This window comes from Terrapene carolina, unplaced genomic scaffold (assembly GCF_002925995.2).
Source record: "Terrapene carolina triunguis isolate 2854851 unplaced genomic scaffold, T_m_triunguis-2.0 Scaffold58, whole genome shotgun sequence".
Taxonomy (NCBI): Eukaryota; Metazoa; Chordata; order Testudines; family Emydidae; genus Terrapene; species Terrapene triunguis.
The window spans coordinates 91,677,138-91,702,051 of record NW_020664409.1 but is presented as its reverse complement, the minus strand read 5'-3'; the positions used below and the strand labels follow the sequence as shown (position 1 = coordinate 91,702,051).

The 24,914-nt window shown below is 42.8% G+C and overlaps 1 protein-coding gene across 2 annotated transcripts in view; it reads left to right on the top strand.

Moving 5' to 3' along the window:
* The window catches only part of SNTB1 (syntrophin beta 1), a 156,645-nt gene extending 131,731 nt beyond the window's left edge, over nucleotides 1–24,914 (top strand). The window contains exons 4-7 of one of the 2 annotated variants that reach the window (XM_024217012.3): nucleotides 905–1,044; nucleotides 13,393–13,589; nucleotides 17,183–17,373; nucleotides 22,022–24,914. In XM_024217012.3, coding sequence (XP_024072780.1) covers nucleotides 905–1,044; nucleotides 13,393–13,589; nucleotides 17,183–17,373; nucleotides 22,022–22,114 — 621 coding nt within the window. In that variant the 3' untranslated portion in view covers nucleotides 22,115–24,914. The remainder of the gene's footprint in view (nucleotides 1–904; nucleotides 1,045–13,392; nucleotides 13,590–17,182; nucleotides 17,374–22,021) is intronic. The other variant, XM_024217013.3, reaches the window with a different exon arrangement.

The window sequence follows — 24,914 nt, the reverse complement described above, 5'->3', positions numbered from 1 at the left end:
TATTATAGACTTATAGAAAGAGACCTTCTAAAAATGTTAAAATGTATTACTGGCACGTGGAACCTTAAATCAGAGTGAATAAATGCAGACTTGGCACACCACTTCTGAAAGGTTGCCGACCCCTGACCTAGACCATCCATGACAGGTGTTTGTCTAACCTGTTCTTAAAAACCTCCAATGACGCTGATTCTGCAGCCTCCTTAGGTAACCCATTCCAGTGGCGCAGAATTCTCCCAGGAGTATAACCTAAGAAGTAACATACTACTACAATGAGTGCATGGTAGTAAGTAAAACACCAGAGGTGAAATTCTAGCTCCATTGAAGTCAATGGATTTTTTGCCATTGATTTCAACAGAGCCACGATTTCTGCCCAGTGATAAGTTGAGTGCAGGATCATGCCAACAATCATTAATCATAGAAATTAGAGAGAGATCATGAGGTTTTCCCTCTCCCCCACCACCCCATGTCACTATTTTAGAGTTGTTTCTCACAGGATACTTTGGATTGATTCTAGTTGCCTATTCAAGGACAACAGACCTCTTGGGTTCTTAAAGATCAAATAAGCTCTGTCTATGTTTTCCTCTGCTTATTTCACATATGTAACAGCCCATAGTGAGCAAAGGATACAGCAGGTTTGGAAGTTTTAGTACTAATGACAATGACAGATGTTCATCGATCTCCATATGCTTTAATCCATTTTTGCTGCTTCTAGTCATAAATTTAGGATATTCTTCAGGAGGCAGAATTGTTCCAGAGACCTGTAGTAGTAAAACTTGTTTCTTCATTAATCTTTTCAGCCCGAATCCTACTTGCTCACATTGGCAGGCTCTGTAGTTGCAGGCTGCTAGCCTGTCCCTCTTCTCTTCCTCACTCATTGTTTCATTGAAACTGTGTTCTGTTCCAGGTGCCAGGAGAGAATGAGAAGCACTGGAAGCCAGCACTGGTTGTACTGACCGAGAAAGACCTTTTAATATATGACAGCATGCCACGAATGAAAGAAGCTTGGTTCAGCCCTCTCCATACTTACCCTCTGCTAGCCACCAGGTAGCTTTATATTTTATTGCAGGCACTGTAGTAGTTATTAGGAGTGGATGAACCTGGTAAGAAAAGAGATTGTCACGTACATCACGCTTGAAATGTCATGTTTTTAGAACCAAACTTTTTGTTGAGGTCTTGAAATACTCAGTTTATGTGTCCTCTTCTCCCCCACTTCCAAATTCTGTCCAAGACTGGAATTGCCAAAATATCACAAGAAAGATTATTCCCACAATACTGTGGGCCAAGAATTGAAACAGAAATTCTGGAAATCTCATGACAGAGCCTGTTCCCATGAGATTTCCAATCAAATTTGCAGACCCAAGGGCTTGAAATAAGCATCTGCACTTCTGAATGCTTATCCATGCTAAACCTACCAGGAAGTCAATGTAGTCCATTACTACTCAGGGTTGGAACTATGACACCCAGTAATGTTTCCACAGCTGAGCTTTTTGGAAGCTCACCTATCACCAGGAGTCATGCACATTTTTGGAATGTTTTACTTTCAGCGTTGTTTGCGTTCCTGTTATAAGTGGCTTATTTACAGCTTTTCCTAATTCAGTGAACTCTTTGTTCTCATTATCTAATCTATCTTTCTATCTAAGGTATGTCTAGGGTTCCCATCACCATAGTATTTCAACACCAGATACCATACCTGCCCATCTCTAGTAATGCCCAAGCTCTAGCCAAAAGCGATGGATAGATACTGAAATTCTTTAACTGGTGGAGTGTGTTGAAGTGCCAAAATGCTTCCCATAGCTACTAAAGTCAAACAAATGAATAACACCGATTGGATGACATGCTTAAATATTGATTTAACAAAATGCTTGTATATGGCCATTACTGAGATAGACATACTGGGCAAGACTTTTCTATGGTGACTAGTGATTTTGGGTGCCCAATGTGAGGCAGTTTAACAGGACCTGATTTTCTGGAACTGCTGAGCATCCGTCCTCTGAAAATCAAGCCCCTTTGATATGTGTCAAGTTGAGTCACCCAAAATCACGAATTTTTTGTCCCATGAGTATGTACATCAAGATAATCCATTGGAAGATATTGAAATGTTTCCAGACTCACCTGTTCAAGTGAAAATGCTTTGCAAATAATGCTGTAGTACCATTTTCCATTCTTTTTTAATAATGAATCAAGGAACTCACCTGACAGATCAAAAATAATGTGAGTCAGATGTGTTTTGCCCAGAGAAACTGACGCTTAGACCCAGAGAGGCGTGTGGTCTCCTCACCATCCTCTGTGTGTCTGTGTCCATAACATGGAGAAAGAAAGCCAACAGAAAAACAAAGACACTTTCACCTCGGCTGTAAAGGCGGTATGGGCTGGTACGGCGTACCGGTAAAAAGTCGCTGCCAGTACCGGCCTGTACCGCTGATTTTAAAGCACTGCTGTGGCAGCGCTTTAACGTCGGGCAAAGGGGGGGCGCAAAAGGGGCAGCGATGACCTGGCAGGGTCGCCGATGGGGGGCGCAAAAGGGGCAGCGACGTTAAAGCGCAGCCGTGGCAGAGTCGGCGGCTGGGAAGGGGGGGCCGCAAAAGAAGTAGCTGCCCCGGGGCCACGATTTAAAAGGGCCCGGGGCTCCAGCCGCCACTGCTGCTACCGCGACGCAGGCCAGGCAGTGCAGATGGGTTGACTGGGGGATGTTGATCCTAGCCCCGCCCCTTCTGCCTGAGGCCCCGCCCCTTCCGGGGGGAGGGGGCGGGGGGAGAGCTAGCCCTGTACCGGTAAGAGCTCAGTTTTACTTTCACCCCTGACTACAGCATATTTCTTAACCAAACTAGTGTCCTTCAAGTGATCTACAGTATATTTACTTTAGACAAAACTAAAGTGCAGTGCCACCCCAAAAATATTTTCACTCATGGGCATCATATGAGAAATCATTGCCACGCAAGCGGGTAGAGCACAGGAAGTGCACACATCATACCATCATGTTTTTCCTACAGAGTCCAGTTAAAGTATTTTCCAACTGTGTGATGGACTTCCTGCTTCTCTCATGGATCTGATTCCCAATAGACCCCAGAGAGAAATACTGGCTAGGGTTAGTATAGTGCAGTTAAATCCAGACGTACAGCTGTCAGACACACTGACTTCATTTTTATTTACCAGCATGTGTGCAGGATCCTGCACTATGGAGAGATCTGCTCACATTTGTTCCTTCCACTGAGAGTCATCTATGGCTTTTGACACTAATTCTAATCATATTTGCTAGAATAGTCTTGGGGCTTGAGAAGGAGTTGCTGCTCTCATTTCCCTGGTCTGACTCCAAGTCAGATGATTTCTCAGTGCCATTCCATTCAGTGGGACTGGTGCCAAGTAGCCACAAGTGGTATCACTCGCGGCAAGCTCAGTAGTTCCTTTTAGCTCTCACTCGTTTGGTTTACTCAACTGAGTTTTGTTGCCTAACGATCTAAGATTTTGTTGTTGAATAATTCAATGAAAAATAAATCAAAATTTTATCAAAAGGCCAAGGATACTAGAAGTTATTTCACCCCAAAGTATCTAGATTCTTGGGAATTTTCAAACATAGTCAAAGAGAAGTAACTTATTCATTCCTGTTCACACAGTGTTGGTATAAAGTAAGGTGATCACACTGTGCTTTACAACACGCTGACAAGCTTACAGTGTGCCTCCAGCAAACCCAATCAGAGGACAACGGCTCACATTCAAGAATCCCTATTTAAAGCTAGGTAGGATGTTGCAGCAGAAGGGTGTGTCAGAACTGCAGGACGTGCTGACATTCTGTCACCAGGCTCTGATACCATGTATTCTCCGCGACATCGCAGCAGCAGGTGGTAGTGCATCCCAACATTGTATCAGGGTAGCTGGGCCAATGCCAGGAGGATGGATCATCTCGTCCCATTGCAATATCCTTCTGTGCTGAGGAAGTGGCAGAATGTTGTGACCCGGTGGGGGATGAGTCCTGGAAGGGGCAAATGCTAACCTGAGGAAGCTTTAAATGGGGGCGGGAGAGGAAATTAATCTGTGCCCATGTTCCTTGATAGAACTTTTGGAAAACATAAACAATGGGAGATAAAGGCGCTTGCATTAAGTGAAATAACACTAATAATGACTTGTGCCCCAGATGGGGTTTTAAAAAACTGAAGCAATACAAGACACGTACTGGATAGAGAGTCTCTCTCTCTCTCTCTCTCTCTCCTTTGTCTGGGGGTACATATTGTACCAACATGTAGGTATTACTGTAGCACGTTGTGCAGGATACACAGAATGAGAAATCCTTGCCCCGGGAGCAGAGACTGGAGACACGGTTGTATAAGTATTGCTGCTTTGCGACGTTATGTGCTGTGAGTTGTTACACAGACCACATTGTTCAGCTAAATCAAGAGAGGCAGCCAGAACAGTCCCACTAGCTAGGGAGTAAGATTAACCACAGGCGTGTGGAGACATGTTGGCAGGACAGCGAAGGGACACATTCGCTGCTGCTGCCCATGCCGTGCCTGCTCAGGGAATAAAAGGAGCATGTTAGTTTCTTGGACCCTCAAATCAGTACCTCGCACACAACACTGATTTCACCCCTAAAGACAGATTAAATGCCAAGATGGTATTTGCCATATTCCTTTAGTACTTCCCCACCCATCTCTTATTTTTCTTCTAACCTTCAGGCTTTTGAGGGAGAAGTTGGCCTTTTTTGCACCCTCTTTGGCCCCAAAACAAACTAAAGCTCTTCAGTGGCCACATCCATCCCCTAGTGAAGTCGACGGGAATCTTTCCACTGATTTAAGTGGGGAGTTGGATTGGACCCTAAACCAGTGGTTCTCAAAGTTTTGTACTGGTGACCCCTTTCACATAGCAAGCCTCTGAATGCAACCCTCCCCCTTACAAATTAAATTTTTTTTTTATATATTTAACACCATTATAAATGCTGGAGGCAAAGCAGGACTTGGGGTGGAAGCTGACAGCTCGAGACCCCCCATGTAATAACCTCGTGACCCCCTGAGGGGTCCCGACCCCCAGTTTGAGAACCCATGCCCTAAATGCTTGGACAGTAAGTGCACTTGGAATAATGTTTTAAGCCTTTTTTAAACAACTTGGACTGGGTAAAATTTTCAAATGAACTGAAGTCCCATTTTCAGTATTGACTTAGGCCCATAGGAGCTTTGGTTCCAAACACTTTCACTGAGACTTAGGGCTTGTCAGCGTGAACTATTAGACTGCAGCAAGTTGGGGTGTGAATCTACGCTGCCCTAGTCTGCTGTGGTTAACTGTTTATGTGCACTCTACTGACACATGTTAACAGTTCATTAACACACGTTGAGCTAGTGCCATTTCAAAGAGGACTAGATACGGCTACTGTAAGGAGCTAAGGGGTCACCAGTACAAAAGTTTGAGAGCCACTGCATTAAGGAATGTTAGCAGGATGCATGCAGACCACAGCGGGCTAGTGTGGGGTAGATTCCCACCCCACCTTGCTGCGGTCAAAGTAGACAAACCCGTAGGCTCCAAGGGCCCAGATCTTCAAAGGTATTTAGGCACCTACATCCCACTTATATTAATGGGAGAGGTAGCCTGGATGCCTCTGGTTACGTCTACACTACAGCCTATGTCGGTATAACTTATGTCACTCAAGGGTGTGGATAAACCACTCCCCTGAGCGACATCAGTTACACCAACATAAGCGCTGGTGTGTACAGCTTCTCTGGCCTACATAGGTACCACTGCTTGCAGGTTTTATTATGCTGATGGAAGAGCTCTGTCCTGTCGGCACAGAGCATCTTCACCAGATGCACTGCAGCTGCACCGCTGTATGTGTAGACATGCACTAAGTGTCTATTGAAAATGGGATTTACGGCCCTAAGTCACTTGTGCACTTTGGAAAACATTAGCTCAGGTCTTTTAAAGAGTGTGTGTGTGTGTGTGTTGTAATTCTATCCCTCCTCCCCGTTTACATTGGATACAATATTGCCTGTCTGCCAATGACAAATGAAAGTGACTCCTGACTGTGCTGGGACATAGGCTATGTCCACACTTACCGTGGGATCCACGCTGCTGTGATCGATGCACCGGGGGTCAAATTAGTGGGTCTAGTGAAGATCTGCTAAATCGATGGCAGAGTGCTCTTCGGTCGACTCTGGTACTCCACCGGGAATGAGAGGAGTAAGTAAGTCGACGGGAGAGCATTTCCTGTCGACCCTGTCTGGTGTAGACACCACAGTAAGTTAATCTAAGCTACGTCGACTCCAGCTACGTTATTCATGTAGCTGGAGTAGCGTAATTTAGGTTGACTTAACGTGATGGTGTAGACACAGGGATAGTGGGGAATTCTCAGTACAGAAGCCGCAGCTTCTAGGCCAGTGGTCCCCAACTTTTTCCGTGGGGCGGGCACCGGACGACTACCTGCCGAGGACAGTGGCCGCCGGACAAGCAGCCGCCAAAATGCCGCCGTGAAGTGGCAACGTCAAGAGGCGTCGCCGCCGAAATTCGTGAAGCAGCAACGTCAAGAGCGTCACCACCTAAATGCCGCCGTGAAGCAGCGTCATCAAAATTCGGCGGCATTTCAACGGTAGCGCTTCTTGATGTTGCCACTTCTCTGCGGCATTTCGATGGCTGCTTTTCCGGCGGCCAGTAGGCGGGCGCACATGGATGCCCCGGTGGGCACCATGGCGCCCGCGGGCACTGGGTTGGGGACCCCTGTTCTAGGCTTATTAGAAACCTTTAGTACATAAACTCTATGTAAGCTGGTAGTAAGGAGGTGCAAATGGGGATTTAAAGAGGAATACCGGGCCTGACATTCCCAATGAGACCATTGTAGTCCATCTTCAGTATCCTGCCTACAGTAGTGTCCTATTTCTGATGCTTAAGAAAATGAAAACTGGGAAAATCAATGACACAATGCACCTAGACACTTGTGCAATGACACATAATGAAACTGGGCAAAAAAAATCCTTCAGAGCCCATGTGATTTCACTTTCCGAAGCCCTGAATGTGAGCAGATTATGCCTGGAAGCACACATTTTGCTGATCTGTTTGTGGGTAGGTGGGTTCTCACTGTTTGGACGTCCCTATGTCTTTTTGAACCAATTAATCCTGTCTACTACTAGCTGTGGTGTCTTTTTTTAAACATCCCGTTATTTTTGTATTTTGTTCAAAACCCAGTGGGGCTCCTAATTTGTTGTTGTTTTTTTTAAAGCCTGCAGTTTACTATTGATGTTGACTGCTACTTTCAGACATTTGTTAGTGATTAACTTGCCCACTGGCACATTCTCCAATACCCTTCTGTGCATTGACTGGTGCAATTTATAACTTTTCACCTGGAAAGTTTGCAGACAGCATGTTGTAATCTTGGCTGTTCCCATCTTTCAGCTTTTTTATGAGTCCTTGGGAAAACATTTTTGCTAAGCTAAAGCATATTTGAAATGCTGCTGAACACTGAAAAAGTTCAGTAGCAGATACTATTGTACAGAGTCCTGGTCAACCTACCTTAGGCAATGAGCAGAGGAAGTTGGAGGTAGGATAAGCGGTACAGTATTTCCACTGCACTGTAGTAGCAGAATTTCAACCTGTCCTTGTTTGCTTGTCAGTTTGCCACCAGTAGGTTTACATGGATCTGTCTTTTTTTTTTTTTTTTTCTTTCCCTCCCCCCCCCAATATTTCAACATATAAATGTTAGGCATCCATATAAGACCTAAAGATCAGTCTGTACTTCCAGCTTTGTGTGGAATATGGTTCATATAGAATAGAGATAAGTTTAAATGATACACTGGGAGGCACTGTACTCTAGGACTACAAGAGGCGATTGGGAGTTAGGGCTCCTGCATTTTGGTGATGAGTCTGAGACATTTTTGCCATAATATGTGTCTTTCAGTGTGCTCTCATTTGTCCAACAGGGATAACAATACTTACCCACATCACAGGAGTGTGTGCAGCTTAAAAAATTCAATGTTAAATGTGTGTAAAGTGCTGTAGAAGTTAAAAAAAACAACAACCACCCTACAATAAAACTGCATCATATATCATAATAGACATGAAAAAAAATGCTAAGTCCCAAATTCTGATGTAATATTGAACATCTATACATTATGATGCCAAAAAGATAATGCAAAGCTACATCCTGTGACCAAAATGGTGTTAACTCGGTTAATAGTTAATGCCTTTGTCTGGAAACATTCTTGATGCTTTGGAACACAAATCAACAAATAGCTTCTGTTGTTAATTAATGTCAAAGCAAAGCTTAGACATTTGATAATTACAATTACTGTGTCAAGTATCAGAGGGGTAGCCGTGTTAGTCTGGATCTGAAAAAAGCGACAAAGAGTCCTGTGGCACCTTATAGACTAACAGATTATTGGAGCATAAGCTTTCGTGGGTGAATACCCACTTCGTCAGACACATGCGAAAAGCTTATGCTCCAATACTTCTGTTAGTCTATAAGGTGCCACAGGACTCTTTGTCACAATTACTATGTGTTATGTTTAATTTATCTAGGTATTTCTAACATTCCCCTTGCTATTATCTGAGCACCAAGCTGTTGTGAGTACTCCCCAGGTCCACAAACACTATTTCTGCAACATGACTAGAAAAACATTCAATCAACCCCAAAGGTGGAGAACACTTTCAAACTTGTATTGCTTTCTCCCTTTAGGAGGGTCTGAAAGTTTAGTACGGTCTTATCTTGAGTCTTCCACTGATGTTACATTAGGGACAAAGCTAGGATGAGTAACTGAGCCGGGAGGGACAGATTTCCAAAGGGCATAGCTGTTCAAGAGCAGGTCTCATGGGGGAAGTCAGACTGGGGAGTATCCTGTGTAGAAAAGGAGTAATATTTTCAAAGCTTTCTGCTCGACTGAGCTGCTTGATGACTGCACTTGATGAAGAACTTATATCAATGCCTACTGACATAAATCTAAGCTGAGCAGTTGAATACCTGCTTTGAATATTCTCCCCAGGGTGTCAATGAGAATTTCACTGTCATTTGTGAAGATTTTTCTGTGCTGCAACACATGCCTGAGATTCTTTTCATATCATTAAAGTAAAATGCAGACCACAGAGTCCCACCCAGCACCAACACCTTGGTTTGTACTCCGCATCTCATGATACTGTGCATACGTAAAGCATTGAAAAATGGAGAAGGTAGACAGAATAAAAATAGAAGAGGGAGCAATCAGATAAACTGAAAAACTAATCTGTGTTTACAGCTCTCTACGGAATGTAAAGAGGGGCATTTTACTGTAACTGTCTATTCCTAATACACCCCATATCAACTTAATCCTGAGCAGACTGGTTTACAGTTACCAACATTCGTATGCCCTCTGGTGGCTGCTCTGAGTTCTGGTGAAAAAGCTCTAGAAGCTCTCAGGGTTTCAGAGTGGTAGCCGTGTTAGTCTGTAGCAGCAAAAATAAGGAAGAGTCCTTGTGGCACCTTAGAGACTAACAAATTTATTTGGGCATAAGCTTTCGTGGGCTAAAATCCACTTCATCTGATGCATGTTATTTTTGCTAGAAGCTCTCAGTGCTTCTTAGACATATACTGTATCTCAGGGGTTCTCAACCTTATTTTTTCTGAGACCCCCCCAACATGCTATAAAAACTCCATGGCCCATCTGAGCCACAGTAACTGTTTTTCTGCATATTAAAGCCAAGGCCAGCATTAAGGGGTAGCAAGCAGGGCAGTTGCCCAGGCCCCACGCCACAGGACCCCCCTCAAAGCTACATTGCTTAGGCTTTGACTCCCATTCAGCGGGGCTTTGGCTTTCTGCCCTGGGCCCCAGCGAGTTTAATGCTGCCCTGCTTGGCAAACCCCCTGAAACCTGCTTGTGGCTCCCCAGGGGGGCCTTGGACCCTTGGTTGAGAACCACTGTGTGGATCTCATACCTTGGAAAGTCTGTCCTTCCGATGACTGCATTGGCTGAAAGTTGAAGGTTATACTAATGACCAGCTTCCAGTCTATCTCTGGAGTTCTTTGTACAGTGTCCACCATTGAATAACCTTCAGGTGACCTCTTTTTAATATGAATAGCGAAAGATGCATGCTAGTAAATATTCTGAGGTTCTGTAATGTTATTAGGACTGTTGGCAAGCTCTCGAAGTGGTTTTGGATATCTCCTCAAACGAAGAACTGATTTTTGTGTCAATCAGCCAGTTTGAGCAGCTAAATAACAAGCTCTTTGGTTTAGCAAAAAGAACTGGTTTAGCTTGCTTTCTTCAATGGCTGTTGGGTTTTTCAGTAGCCTGATGTTTCCAATATTTCATATAAACAGCAATAGTATTGGCCAAAAGGAGACTAGGGAGTCCTTTGTCTCAGACTTAAAGACCTAAGTAATGATATCTCATAATATTAACTCCCTGCTCAATACCTGTCTAGTTCATGTCTCACTGCAGGACTTTGCAAAGCCTGATCTCTAACTGGATGTACAGTCGATGCCATGATGAGTAGAATTTTAAATAGTGTACCTGAAATTCTAGTATTCAGAGTAAGTAAGAAGGTAGTGATGTGGATGAGAAAGTAGGGAATAAATATGGTTAATACTGGTTGTGATGTTATGGTACTATGTAGGTCCAACATGCTGCTCGTGTCTGTCAACATACTGTAGAACCAGTAATGTTAGTCCTGCTGTATTATTGATGTTATCGATAACATATGATGCCATTTTCCTGTAGAAGTGAACTAGTTTTAGGCACTTACTATCTCAGAGTATGTGGTTTCCAAATTGAATGGCACAGTGTGTGACCAAGTGCTGGGAAGTACTTATTAGAGCAGTTAATGAACTCTGTCCACAGCAGAAAGGATGTGACAGAGAACTTTGAAATAGTTTCCTAGTGTACAATTTCTCATGGGAAATAATGTTGTCTGTGCTCTGTGACTTACTGTTTTATAACAACAGTTTGATATTGTAAAACACCCTCTATCTATGGCTCTCAAACCCCCTTACTAAAAATGGCTTGTCATCGGGGCAGTGTGAAAGTGATTATTATACCCATTGTGCAGATTGGGGAACTGAGGCCCAGGCATGCTGTATGCAGTGTTGTTGTGAAGAGCTCTGTGTAAGCATGTCTCTCTCACCAACAGAAGGTGGTCCCACAAAAGATATTACCTCACCCATCTTGTCACCCAGGCATGCTGTCATTTGCCCAAGGAAGTCAAGGGCCAGATGGCCCTTGCAGAGTTTTCACCATATTGTCCTACTGGGAGTGGGGAAGAGAGCCCTGCAGAACAAACGGGGGACTCAGGAGGCCTCCACTCAAGCTCTGATTCTGCCTCTTCCTCCATCGAGTCGCATGGCTGCAAGGGAGGTGTGCTATCAGCTGTCCTCAGGATCCCCCGCAAAAGATGGGAGGGTGCCAAAGCTCGGAACGGGGCTGTGGAAGTTAATGTCTCAAGCCAGGCCTGCCTTCCAGGATGAAAGTAGGGTAATGTGATGACATACAGCTCTGTGGAAGAGGCACATTTCCCCAGCCACATGGTCAGAGGCAGATCTGAAGACAGTAACCTGGCCCTGCTTTAATTTCTCATGATTTGTCTTGTCTTGTCTTTTTTAAATCAAGGAAATTGATCAGAAGCTACGAATGCGTGGAAAGTTTCCATCAAGTCAAAGATGGACAAACCTAGAAAACTTTATATCCCAGCAGCAAAGAAATCGCACTTAGGGAGGAGTGGGCGAGATCTTCAGCTAGTATAAATTGGCCTACCTCCATTATTTCTACCAACTGGGGATCTGGCCCATTATGTCTTTCAAAAATCTCCCTGCTTTAGGCATAATGTCTTTGCCTTTGTGATTTTATCTATTCAGATGAGCTTTTGTGTACAGTACTCTCCAAGGTACAGTGTTTCAGAATGGAGGCATCTGATTCTCAAATGCCAAACTCCTGTTGCTTTACTTCCTTTTTATTTTATAATACACTTTCTTCATTAAACAGTACCGTTTTGTGATGTCAGGCACAAGGAATCTTTCTTTAAGGTGTGCAAAAGAAATTGTTAGTTGGGAATTAATATTTAAATTTAGGGATTATCTTACATTGCAAGTATTGGAGTAGTGGCCTTTTGTTATATATTGTCTCTCTGTACAACATTGATCATTTACATATGGTGAGATTAAAAAAGAAAGACACATTTATAGTCCTGTTTTCTTGTGGTTTCACTTTCTCAGTCTCTCCAAGATTTAGTGTTTAACCTTTAAATGGTGAAATGTTTCTCTGCATTCATCATTACAATTGAATTGTTGCAATGTCCTTGAATTACTTCTCTAACTTCCTGCACTCCCCTTAAAATATGGATCATCTCAAGGAGAAAAGAGACATTTGGATGTCAATTTTATCTGAAAATGACTTTTTCTGAAATTTAACTTTCGGGCTCGGTGAACAAACCTTGCTTTGCCACTCTGAAAATCAGCTGGTCATACTGGAGTAAAAGTAGCTTCAATTTTTCTTTATGTTCGACAAAATATAAGAGAAAAGTTCAAGGTTACAGGTAGCTGGTGCATTTGAAATGATCTGCGCTTTAGTTGTTTAAGGAACAATATATACAAAATGGTACTTGGTGTCTGCCCTTAGATATTTTATAGGAGCCTGTTACCTTGTTAGCTAACATCATTTATTGTGAAGGTAGGCTGCAGATTTTTAGGTTTTATCAGAGATGCATTTTGCCATTGGAAGGAAGAGGTTTCTCTCTATATAATGTTATCTGAATTAGCACTCATATCTCTGAAGCAAAGCATACAGTTTAGGGCTTAAGCATTAAGGCCAGAGTCAGGTGCATAATTGTGTAGCTAATTTTTACACACAATTGCCACAATCCCTGATGCAAATTGAATGTTTTGTACACCCAGATGAATATTTAGACACCTTGTCATCCGTTTAGACATCCTGCTGCTCCTTTGTATGTGCAGTTGCTTTAATTGTGAGGCAGATTTGGTGCTCACTGCCCTGTGCTTTCAATGTTTTGAAAATCAGGCTCAGCAAGTATCATTCCTAGCCCAAATGAGAGAGAACTAGGATCATATATAACCCCAGACCCAAGATTCTGGGGCTGCTTGGTTGTGTTGTGTCCAGTTCCTGGAAGATGTGTCCACATCACAAAAGCCGCCCCCACTAGCACTATTTGCCACTCTTGTTGGCAGCCTCAACAGGGACGTCAAGCTCTGAGTGGGCTTGGAAACGGAGTCACACTCTCTCCCATATGCAGGTCAGTGTTAAGGCCTCTTGCCCTGCTTCTGCCCATTCTGTACCTGTTGTGTGGATAAACAGAAGCCTTCAGTCTGCAAGGCTGTTACTCTCGAACCTTTCACCAGCACTAAATTCACTCCATTGGGTAGAGCTGTGCAACATGAAACTCCGAGCAGTCTGAGCAGCGTCAAGCAATGCAAACATTTTATTTTGTTTTTAAATCCAATTTCAGGTTGGTCCATTCAGGTCCAGGTAAAGGATCCCCACAATCTGGGGTGGATTTATCTTTTGCAACACGCACCGGTACAAGGCAAGGGATTGAAACCCATCTCTTCAGGACAGAGACTAGCAGAGACCTCTCACTGTGGACAAGGAACATAGTGCAGGGCTGCCACAATTCAGCTGAGCTCATCACGGAAATCACAACCTGTGAGTAACACTTGGAAGTTCTTCTTCTTTATGTTGAGTCACTTTGGCATTTGTCCTTAGGCGTGTTTCTCAGTGCGAGAATCAAAACCCTGGATCTGTGGTCATTAGTCCGGGATCAATGCTTGGAGAAGTTTATTGGTCTCTCCAAGTTATTTCCACTGGAGCTGATTGAAACTTCAGAACGTAGACAAAATGTTTCTATGAAAAGTTCATTGCTGCTTTTGCAGCCAGCTCTTAACTTCTATAGTAACTGTGGCAAATTGTGTTTTCAGGCCCCCTATCGTGTCATTCTGACTTCCATTTTGCTCTTTTCTTCCTCATTCTGATACGAGTCTAGCAGCCAATAATGCATGAAGTGCTAGAGTCAGAGATGGGGACCTCATGCCTTTGGGAAGTGATGGTCATGATGAAAAAGGAGGGGCTCCTGCTGCTGCTATGCTTCTGTTTCAAAGGCCTCAGCTCTGTGACCCCTGGAAAGAACATCCTCCTGGAGTAAGAGGAGACGTCGGGGGGAGGGAGTAAAGGTTACTGGTGATCTGGTTGGGGGACCTGTCTGCAAAGAAGAGTGGGTAAGGTCAGAGCCATACATGTCCAAAATTCACAAATAGATATAGGCCATTTACCCACCTTGACCTGCATTTAAAAAAAAAAAAATGGGGGCCAGTCTAATAACAATGGGTGCAAACCACCTCCCCCTTTCAGACAGTCTATCTTCCTTCTAAGATGCAGTCAAGATTGAGTGACTAAGCACGGCAGTCTCTCTTCTTAGGGCTTGTCTACATGAGGAAAATGGCATAGCTATTCTGGATTATCTCCCTGTCTGGATGCTCTCATTCTGGAATAAGTGTATCCACAAGTGGAGTTATTCCAGAATAGCAATAGGGCTATAGGCTAGGTCTACACTACAGCGGGGTTCCGACCTAAGATACGCAACTTCAGCTACGTGAATACCGTAGCTGAAGTTGCGTATTTTAGGTCGGCTTACCTGGTGGTGAGGACGGGGGAAAGTCGACCGCTGCCGCGCTGCCGCCGACTCCGCTGCCGCCTCTTGCCGAGGTGGATTTCCGGAGTCGACGGCAGAGCGATCAGGGATCGATTTTACCGCGTCCTCATGAGACGCGGTAAGTCGATCCCCGATAGACCGATTGCTACCCGCCGGATCGGCGGGTAGTGAAGACATACCCTCAAATTCACACCTCACCTTATTTCAGATTAACTTCCCCATGTGGACAAGCCCATATTTTGGCCTACTGATCTCGAATGCCTGGCTGAGCCCCCTTCACCCTGCCGTTCCTATTTGTTGGTTTGCCTTCTTACTTGTTCAAAGGGGTGCAGTTCTCACTGTTCAAGACCCATCCCCAAAATTGTTTTGTGATCTCTTTGCCACCCACTCTTTCCTTTCATCAACGCTGTTAAAATTGGGTGCTCCATCCATTCTACCTGAAGGTCTAAGTCTCATCTGGCACTCAGTCCCTGAGCTAACGTAAAGGTTAAGTCAGCCATGCTGCAGAATTCCTGCTGCAATAGATGCTGGTTACAATTATCAGGTGCTTTTTTCAATTACCAGGAAACTAATTAGTACTCAAAAGAGTCTTCATCTTTGTTGAAATTCTTTAGTGATTCCCTTTGCAGCTTTTAACTTTTGATGCTCATTTTGTGCTTGAAAAGAGAGGCTGGCTCTTTGAATGTCTGTTTTGGAAGCAGGGGTGCAACCTGAATCTTAAGGTTAATGAGATTTTCTTTTGTACCTTGGTATTCAGAGATGCGCACAAACATGAAAGGTGAGACAAATTAGGTCCAGGGGAATTACTTTTTTTTTATTTACTCCCTACAACACCCAACAAATTAATTTAACTCTATATATTTGAATCCTGTTTGGGTGTTGTAAGGCAGAAAGAATTTCAGTAGTCTTTCACAGGCTGGAGGTGTAGAACAGGGATTTGATTAATTTACTGACGGTCTATATCAAATGTGAAGTTTCACCAGGTATCAGTCAGTTCTCAGAGTGCTGCCTTTCATAGTCCTTCTCCACAGCTCTTCAGGCCAGCCTTTAAAAATAACCCTTTTTAATGCTAAGTGGTGTAAACAACTGTTCTAATTTTAGGGCATGTCCGCACAGCTCTGATTTTGTGGCCAATGACAGGCAGTTATCTGAACTGCTTACAAGTGACACCGCTCAGTTTACGTCATCCACTCAGCTGGCTTTCTTCCATCCACACCCAACGCTTATCTGCCAAGCTCCGTCCTGACGAGGACATTCATGTCAGTTGATCCACTGTGCCTCTGTAAGGAGTAGTGTCCTGAGGAGGTGCCCATGAAGCCAGATCAGCTGCTCAGGGGGCAATGCATTCGGAAGTGTCCTAGTGCAGAGAGGGAGCCTCTTGGGAGAAAGGAGGACGAACCAAATTAGTTACTCAGACCAGGAGTAGCAAAAGCTTCCTAAAAGTGAGGGGACCGTCAGCGCCCAAACCATGGCCGCACCACCCCTTCCCACCAAGCCCAGACACAATTGGGGGTTCTGTCTGCACTGCATAAAACAAACATTTGAAACACTTATGGAGAGGATTGCAGAGAGAGCTTCAAACTAGAACATGTAGATATCTTTGAATAGTTAGGGACAAAGTATGGAGCAACTGATCTCATATTGGAGGTCAGGGGAAAGCATAGTATCCTTCAGGTCCATGAGGGGCTTATTTCCAGGTACAACTTCAGGCAGATGAAGGTACAGACTGCACTATGCAGATATCCACTCCTCTTGAGCAAGGAATCAATCATTCAGGTAAGTATACCTGTAAGCAGTCAATGAGTTGCATTGTGGAGGTAACTTGCCCTGCTGAGCACAGGAACAGCAGTAAACAGCACAGAAGGAACAACTAATTTCACCTGCTCTCTATCCCTGAGCAAGAGCAAAGGATGAGGATGGGCTTTACATATGCCTGATGGAAATTCTGTTTGCCAACTGGAACCAGTTAACTTTCAATCAAAATTTGGAACAGAGCAAGGGCAACTCACCCTCTTGTAGAAATCACAGACCAGCAGAAACCAAGAGAATCCTGTGAAAGGACTCTAGTGAAACCTACTAGAATTTCCATGGGAGTTGGTACAGAATGTGTGTGTGTGTCTATTATGCATAACACACACACCACTATATATGTTCAAGGAAACTCAGTGAAAGCCAGTGAAGATGGCTAAGGAATAGTGACTCTGAAATACAGAATAAAGCCACATAAAGTACTCTTTTCTCACCCTGACATTCAAATCCACACCGTCTAGTTCTTTAGCTACTCATCTCCAATCACCAATCTCATACCCACACTACTTTAACTCTATTTGTTTCAGAAAAGTGGCTTGAGTTTCTGTCTATAAAAGAATGTTGGTTTCTTTTTATTTTAAATAGAATTTGGAAGAGGTTTAAAGCAGGTCAAAATGTGGAAGTAAGACAGGGTGACTCTGTTTCCTTTAAAAGGTATTTTCCTTGTTAATGTTGTAAGTAGAGTGGATAATAAGTTGCCATAGACGTGAATGGTATTTTACAAATACAAGCTTCTTAAGGGCAGAGGTCTCATAATCTAAATTTTGTTTTTCGTGTTCAGCTTGCACCTACAAAAACCAGGAGTGCCGTTTGACCATCCATTATGAACATGGATTCTCTCTCACAGTTGAACCACAAGATGGTGCCTTGTCCAAAACAATTGCACAGTGCCCCTATGAAAAACTAAAAATGTCTTCAGATGATGGCATTAGGATGCTTTATTTAGACTTCGGAGGCAAAGATGGAGAATTTGTAAGTACTGCATTTAGCTGTGGGAATGCAGGTTACCATTTGTGCATGCAACTATTTCAAGCAATTATTCTTTGCATGATTAGCATGACAGTGTGCTCAATGGAGCTGACTGTCCTTGAGTTCATGGTTTGGGGCAGGCACTTACTTACAAACCTAGCTAACATAGATTAAATATACATGTAGAAACAATTCTTGGATGCCATGATTTCTGGTAATCAAAACGTAAATTGTTCCATGCACTGTTGAACTCCTAAAATAATAATGACTGATATCTATTAAAATTTATAAGGAAATTGGCAAGGCCTTTTATCATGATTACATGGGTATGATTGGTCCTTAGAAAGAGTCAATAAAATAAAAATGGGGTAGGGATAAAATGGTAAAACCATGCAAGGAAGGAAGAATGATTTCCTGTATTTAGGGACAAATTGAGTTCCATGGTGGTCAGACACTCCAGAGTTTTTGCATTTGTATGCATCAATCTGTAAACACTTATGAAAAATGCAAACACTTGTTAAACAAGGGACTGATTTTCAAACATGCTCGCACCCACAGTGACACTTAGGGCCAGATTTTCAAAAGAACTCAGCTACCAATCTGTTGTGCACTTTTGAAAACCTGGCCACTTCTTTTGGTGCACAAATGGGCTTTAAGCACTTCTAAAGATCTGCCACAATTGCGGGTGCTAAGATCTTTTGAAAATTCTGTCCTGTGTGTCCAGTCCTGCAAAATGCTAAGTGCTTGCTACTCCCAGTTAAGTTACTGTACGTTGAAGGTACTCAGCACGTAACAGGATCAGGCCATAATGTTGCACTTTAATGCCATTGACCTGCAACAGTGGGAGAGAATGGCTTAGAAAGTCATTTTCTGTAGAAACACACTGTTCCCATTATTTTAATGTAGAACAAAGAGTGGAAATAAATGGCCATTTAAAATATAGTACCACTATTCCTGGCTTTATGAAATCCTAACATCAGAAGCAAAGAACCATATCAGCTTCAAGTGCAGAACAAAACATAGGCTCGTTTCAAGGGTAGAGGCTGGGGGCTAGATCCACAAAAAGGACTTCGTCTCAGCACTGTAGCACCTAACCCTTAGATACCCTTCCACCTATGGAATCCACAACCCTGAGTTAGGTACCCAGGCTCTGTATGTAAGGCATGTGGAGAGTTAGGTGCCTAGGAATGGGATTCACAAAAGCCAGCAGGCTGAGCAGGGAGTCACCTCAGCAAGCCACCAGGAAATACTGAAGAGAGGGGTGGGACCTAAGCCTAAGCCCCACCCCTTAAAAGGACTTAGGCAGGGTTCATGAACTCTCTCCTGGCATTGGGAACCTAAGCCAGGTCAGCTCTTTCTCACAAAAAAAACCAAGAGAACCCCTTCTCTATCCCCACCCCTGCCAGGAGCCCAGTTGTTAGAACAATCCCCAGGATGTGGAAGACCCAAGTTCCAATCCGTGTTCCATATACAAATTGGGACAGTTTCAACAGGAGAGACTGAGACAATCCTACCTCAAATATCCCATAGCCCAGTGGTTAGGGCACTCTGCTGAGAGCTGGGCAATCCAAGTTCATATTCTTGCTCCAAATCAGATAGAGGGAACAAATGATCCCAGGACTCCTGGAGGAGCAGCCTAACCACTGGGCTAAAGGTTTCATATAGACAGCAGTATCCCCACCACCATTGCTTTGTATGGGGCTGATCAGTTAGTTAGCCTCTGAGCCTGCCTACCGGAGCACGTCCCACAGTGAGTTAGTTGGGGGAAGACCTCATTTGAGGATCCTGAGGGGTCGTAGGCATGAGCTAGGTGCCTGGGCATCAGGACTGAGGGGATTGTGTACATGCCCAACGGCAAATATTTACGGGCTTAGGAGACTTTATTGGTGGAAATGTAGGTGCCTAGAGAGTTTAGGCACCTACAGGGTTAGGGAACAGCTAAGTGAGGGGTTTGAGGATCTAAATTTTGGACTTGAGCACCTAGAGTGGCAGTTAGGTGCCTAAATCCTTGTGTGGAGCTAGGCCGGTATTAATGGCATGATTCTATAATGGAAGAATTGACTGTCCTGCTATTGCCTACTACATAGTGATGACACCTTGCACTGTACTGTTCATGAGTTTACATGTTTGTTCTATGAAGAATGAGGTCTAACATCGAAAACAGAACAGCGATAGTTGCTATAGTGCGACCAATGGGATACAAAACATTCCATCTGCTGTTGCAGGAGGTGAAGTGAAGTGAAGAATCTATTTTCCTTCTGGAAACTGGCTTGACTAGCAGTTGTTGAGGCACTGGCCCTCCAGAACAGCCAGTTGCCATCTTTACCCCGTTGGCTAGTTAAAAGATGGTGCATCCTGACTGGTCCATCTATAGCTGCTAGGATAACAATGACAACATGTACAGTGAACAAGTATTTCAGAGACCCAGCCTACTCATATTGAAGTTGAGAGTTCTCCTATTAGCATCAAAAAGAGTAAGAACAGACCCTTAATGGAAAGTGACAGATGCATGTGACATTTAGAAATTATATTCTATATACACCTCTACCCCGATATAACGCGACCCGATATAACACAAAGCAGTGCTCGGGGGGGCGGGGGCGGGAGCTGCGCACTCCGGTGGATCAAAGCAAGTTCAATATAACGCGGAAAGATTTTTTGGCTCCTGAGAACAGCGTTATATCGGGGTAGAGGTATATAGTGAAATCCATTGTAGCCACCTACTTTTGGACCTGAAAAGGCAGCTGCCTAGAGCATGTTGGTGTTAGTATAAAGCTGAAGTCAAACTGTACACTAAATATTTGGAAATCGTTCTTAAGACAGCTTGTCTACGACAGGCAGCTTCTTGTTTAATTTTCACTGAGATGCTGATACATCCTAATCTTTGAGCTAAATTATTCACTCGATCCCACCATTCTTATGGCTTCTAAACTCAGTTCAGAATTTTGTATTGCACTATCGCTCAGAATAGGTTTTGTGTGCCCGCCTACATCAGGAAGTTCAGACAGAAGCATAGGGGAGACAGCTGAAATGTTCTGCAAATGTAGTCAGGTACTTCACTCAGAAAAGCCTGTAAACACCTTGCACCATTTCTGCTGTTGCTCTGCTGTCAGGCTCAGATGCATACAGATTTTATTTTTTGCACTTGCAAAGCAGAACACATTAAACAAAAGAAAGTAGAATTAAGGCAATTATTCAAAAAAAAAATTTCAGGCTATTTGTCTTCTTAATGTTGAAAGGCGTTTTTGGGTGGGCCGTGGGGAGTCAATTTCACTCAGTTCGCTAAAGCTATGCAAAAGTATGCCCTTTCCAACTGCTACCTCAAACAGAGTCTGGGAGGCCATGGGTCAGTGCATTAACCAATCTCAGACAGTGTTCTGATGAAGTGGGTTCTAGCCCACGAAAGCGTATGCCCCAATAAATTGGTTAGTCTCTAAGGTGCCACAATGACTCCTCATTGTTCTCAGACTGACTGCTTGAATTGTTACAGCCTGCAAACCTCAGGCACTCAGCCTCTCTTTCACAATCCAAACTATGCCCCCTAACCTTCCCCTCTCCTGGGTGAGGTTCCCTTTAACAGCTGGAACTTGAACCTGTTGGAAAACTTCAGGGGTTAAACTACTTCCATCCTCTGAACAGAACTAATGGGATTCCCTGTGAGAGCTTTCTGCTCGGCTTATCCAGAACCCCTCATCCAGTTCTGGGAGGACAGTTCTCTGGGATCCAAAAAACTCAGTTCGACTCCAGCATGTCACTCAGATTATTGTGTTAGATATGTAACAGCTCTTTGACCGTGCTGGCCTGGCCCAACAACTGGTGGCAACCACAATTCCAATTCATGTCGCACACCACAAACCACGTCACACATCTTTCCTAACCCCTAACATCTATACTTCTTGCATGTAAAGATGAATTGCTTTGCAGATTGTGTAAGGCAAGCTTGTATGCAGTGTTGGGCCCAGGATATTAGAGAGAGAAGGTGGGTGAGGTAATACCTTTTATTGGACCAACTTCTGTTGGTGAGAGAGAGAAGATTTCAAACTTACACAGACCTCTTCTTCAGGTGTTTCCCAGAACCTGAAGAAGAACTGTGTGTAAGCTGGAAAACTTGTCTCTCTCTCTCCAACAGGAGTTGGTCCAGTAAAAGATATTACCTCACCCATCTAGTCTCTCTAAAGCAAGCTTATCAGGTCAGGGTTTTTCTGTGTACCTTATTTATTCTAAACATATCCACAATAGTTAGTTTTTGCTTCCCTTATTTACTATAAATGTATTAGTAGTTTCAGCAATTACTTGTTCAGGCATGTCTTATCTTAAGTTGGGCCTGCTCACATTAGCTAAGCCAGCCCTACAGGAACCTATAATGTTCAGTTTCTAGACCCATCAGAAAGCAAACTCTGCAGCTCTAGGATTTTTTGCACAGTGCCAGGGTCATTGATTACTCTTAATGATCCAAGTATTTGCAACAAGACAAGCTGTAGAAAAATAAGATGCAGTGTGATGGATATGATAAAGTGCTGTTTCTTTTATCTGATTGCTTTAAAAATATTAGCAGGTAATAAATCAAGTAAATAATCTGCAAATGACTGCTAGTTTTATCAGTGCTTTGTGACCTGAACAACCACTAACTCCATCTCTTTTCTAATTTCAGCAACTGGACCTTCATTCTTGTCCAAAGCCAATTGTGTTCATCATTCATTCATTCCTTTCAGCTAAGATTACAAGACTTGGTTTGGTGGCGTAAGTTACATCTGTTTCCTAAAAGAAAAATGAAGCTGCCATGGTAATCTGAAGTACAATCAATAGAAGACACCTGTAGCTGCTAGCAATCTACAAAAGATTGGAGTTCAATGCAGGGACTTCAGCTCTGGTGATTCTCCAAGGCCCAGCCTTCATTTTGATCAGCTACAAAGGAGGCACACACAGAAAAAGACCAACCGATTTCAGACTCAGAATAGTCCTTTAAATCACTGTCAGTGGCAGGAGACAATAACATAGCTCATTGTAAATAATGGCAAAAATGGAATTTTACAATGTTAATTTAAAGCCACATACTGTGCAGTGGAAATGAGTATTGTACTGTATGTGTAGACATTTCGAAATCATAAATCGTGCCTATTTCAAAGTATTTGTTTATATAGAGTAAGTAAGGGCTAAGCGGATGCAAGACTGGGCACTTATCAGTTGCGATTCAGAATAAGGCTTGATTTTTTTTCTCTTTTTTAATACTATATGAAGTGGCGGCTTTACGAAGATTTAAAAAAAAAATCAGTAAAATATTACTTTCATCCCAGTTTGTGCTATTTAAATGACTTGCTGTTCCATAAGGAGCCATGAGAGGCAGCTGCTTTAATACCCTAGCGGGTAGGTTGTGTGTGTGCATGTACTCTGGTAGGGTGCTCTAAAGCAGGGGTTCTCAACCTTTTTCTGTCTGACACCGTCCCCCCAACATGCTATAACAACTCCCCAGCCCACCTGTGCCCCCCAAACTGTTTTTCTCATATCCAGTAGATTAAAAGCCCGAGCCAGCATTAGGGGGTAGCAAGCAGAGCAATTGCCTGGCGCCCCACGCCACAAGGGGTCCCATGAAGCGAAGTTGCTGGGGCTTCAGCTTTCTGCCCTGGGCTCCAATGAGTCTGATGCCAGCACGGCTCTCTGGTTCACTTTGGCGTACCCCCACTTGAGAACCTCTGCTCTAAAGCAGCGAAGAGGTCCTTAGTGAACAGCCCAGCACCCAAATCAGAGCATTGAGGGGCATTTTCAAATGGTCCATATGTAATGAGAATATGTGCACATTCCTGTAGGAGGCACCAAAGCAGCAGTAATTACAGGACTTTTGTGGTTAACAGGCTATTCAACAAGAGAGCACAAAGGGGCCTCTTCAAGTGTCCTTAACTTATGAGCACACAGGGTAAACTTTTTAAAAGAACTAACCTAACTTTAAGAGCTTAAGTCCCACTGAAGGTCAGGGGCACCTAGTTGCTTTTGAAAATTTTACCCGCAAGACAAGTTACAGTGCCTCACTTAACATTGTGACCTAGTAGTATGTCCTGCTGCTAAATCAGTTAAATTGAAATAGATTTCATTAAGAAACATGCGTAGCTCTGTAATAATTCATTTAAAAATGTATTTGAGATTCAAAAAGTGGCCTGAGAATTTAGTAGGAGTGGAATGAAAAACTGTTGATCAAGTAGAATTTATACCACTTTTAAGCTGCAAACAGAACTAACTCTTTGAAATACATATTCATAATATGTTAACACTAAAGCCACATTTTGAAAGTCAGGCTTTTAGAAAGAAGCAGAAGTCATGAATGTGATTGCTTGCAGAAGTTCAGCTGTAGCATTACAATGATTTGTATTTCTTTTTAAACTTTGCAAGTAAAGTAAGTTTTAATTTAGATGTCACTCAACTGGCAAAGAAAACAAATCACACATACTAAATAATAACACAGTGATTCCATTGTAATTGTTTTTCAGTTGAGGTCTTGAGCACAGTAAATAAGTCAAATCTGTTTCCACATACATAAAGCTTTAATTTATGGTGGTTTTCATACATATGTTAATTAGTAATAGAAAAATACTCATTTTAAAATTTTAAAGAGACACTGGGCTGAATTCACAAACACTGTACTGTACTTGCAAAACATTATACCCAAGAGGGTAATTTTTGAACAGTACACAAATATAGTTATCGTCACAAAAATCCTGAAAGTGATTTGCCTATCTAGTAACTTTCATTTCTACCTTAATGGTACTTACAATAAGGAATTAAAACTTATTTTATACCCCCCAAAAAAATAAATGTTAAATAATTTGCCAGTATTTTCCATTCATGCAGTTATCTGTGGCAGATCTTTGATCTCTTCTGGTTTAGGTATGCATGATTTTAGGGTTACCTCTTTCGGGGAGGCTAGTATAGGGTTGGGCCTTTGATCATAGAATCTATTTCAGTAAAAGCCTATGCAAAGTGTATCAAAAAGGAAATGCCAAGGTTTGTGAATTTAACAGAGGCGGCATCTCCCCTGAAACCTTCTAGATCACACAATGCAAAGTGTTTTTTGTTCAAGTACAAAATGTTTATGCATTTGGACCCCTGTTCCTATAGAAATTTCAGAGATTCAAGCTGCAGCTTGTGTACTGTGGATAAGAGTCAATACATATGTAACTTATACTGCACTATGTCCTTATTCCTTTAACACTTAAAGTCACTGGAATGTTATATAAACATGTATGTTCAATGTAAATAATCAGAATTCATATTAGTATCAATAATTAAATTACACAGTATGTAATCTAAGGTGCTCAGTTCTATATGAAGTATAAGTGAATAACTAAATAGTTTGCAAAGAAAGTTCATATTATATATTTATAGACAAATTAAAAATTATGGTAATTACAAATGTTATTTCTTCATCATTTACAGATTTTGGAGTGATTCATATTTGGATGGGATTGACAAAATATGGGCCTACTCCACATTTATAAGAGTATAGTTTATATTTTAGAGGAAAAGAATATATTTAATAAAAGTCATTTATTCGA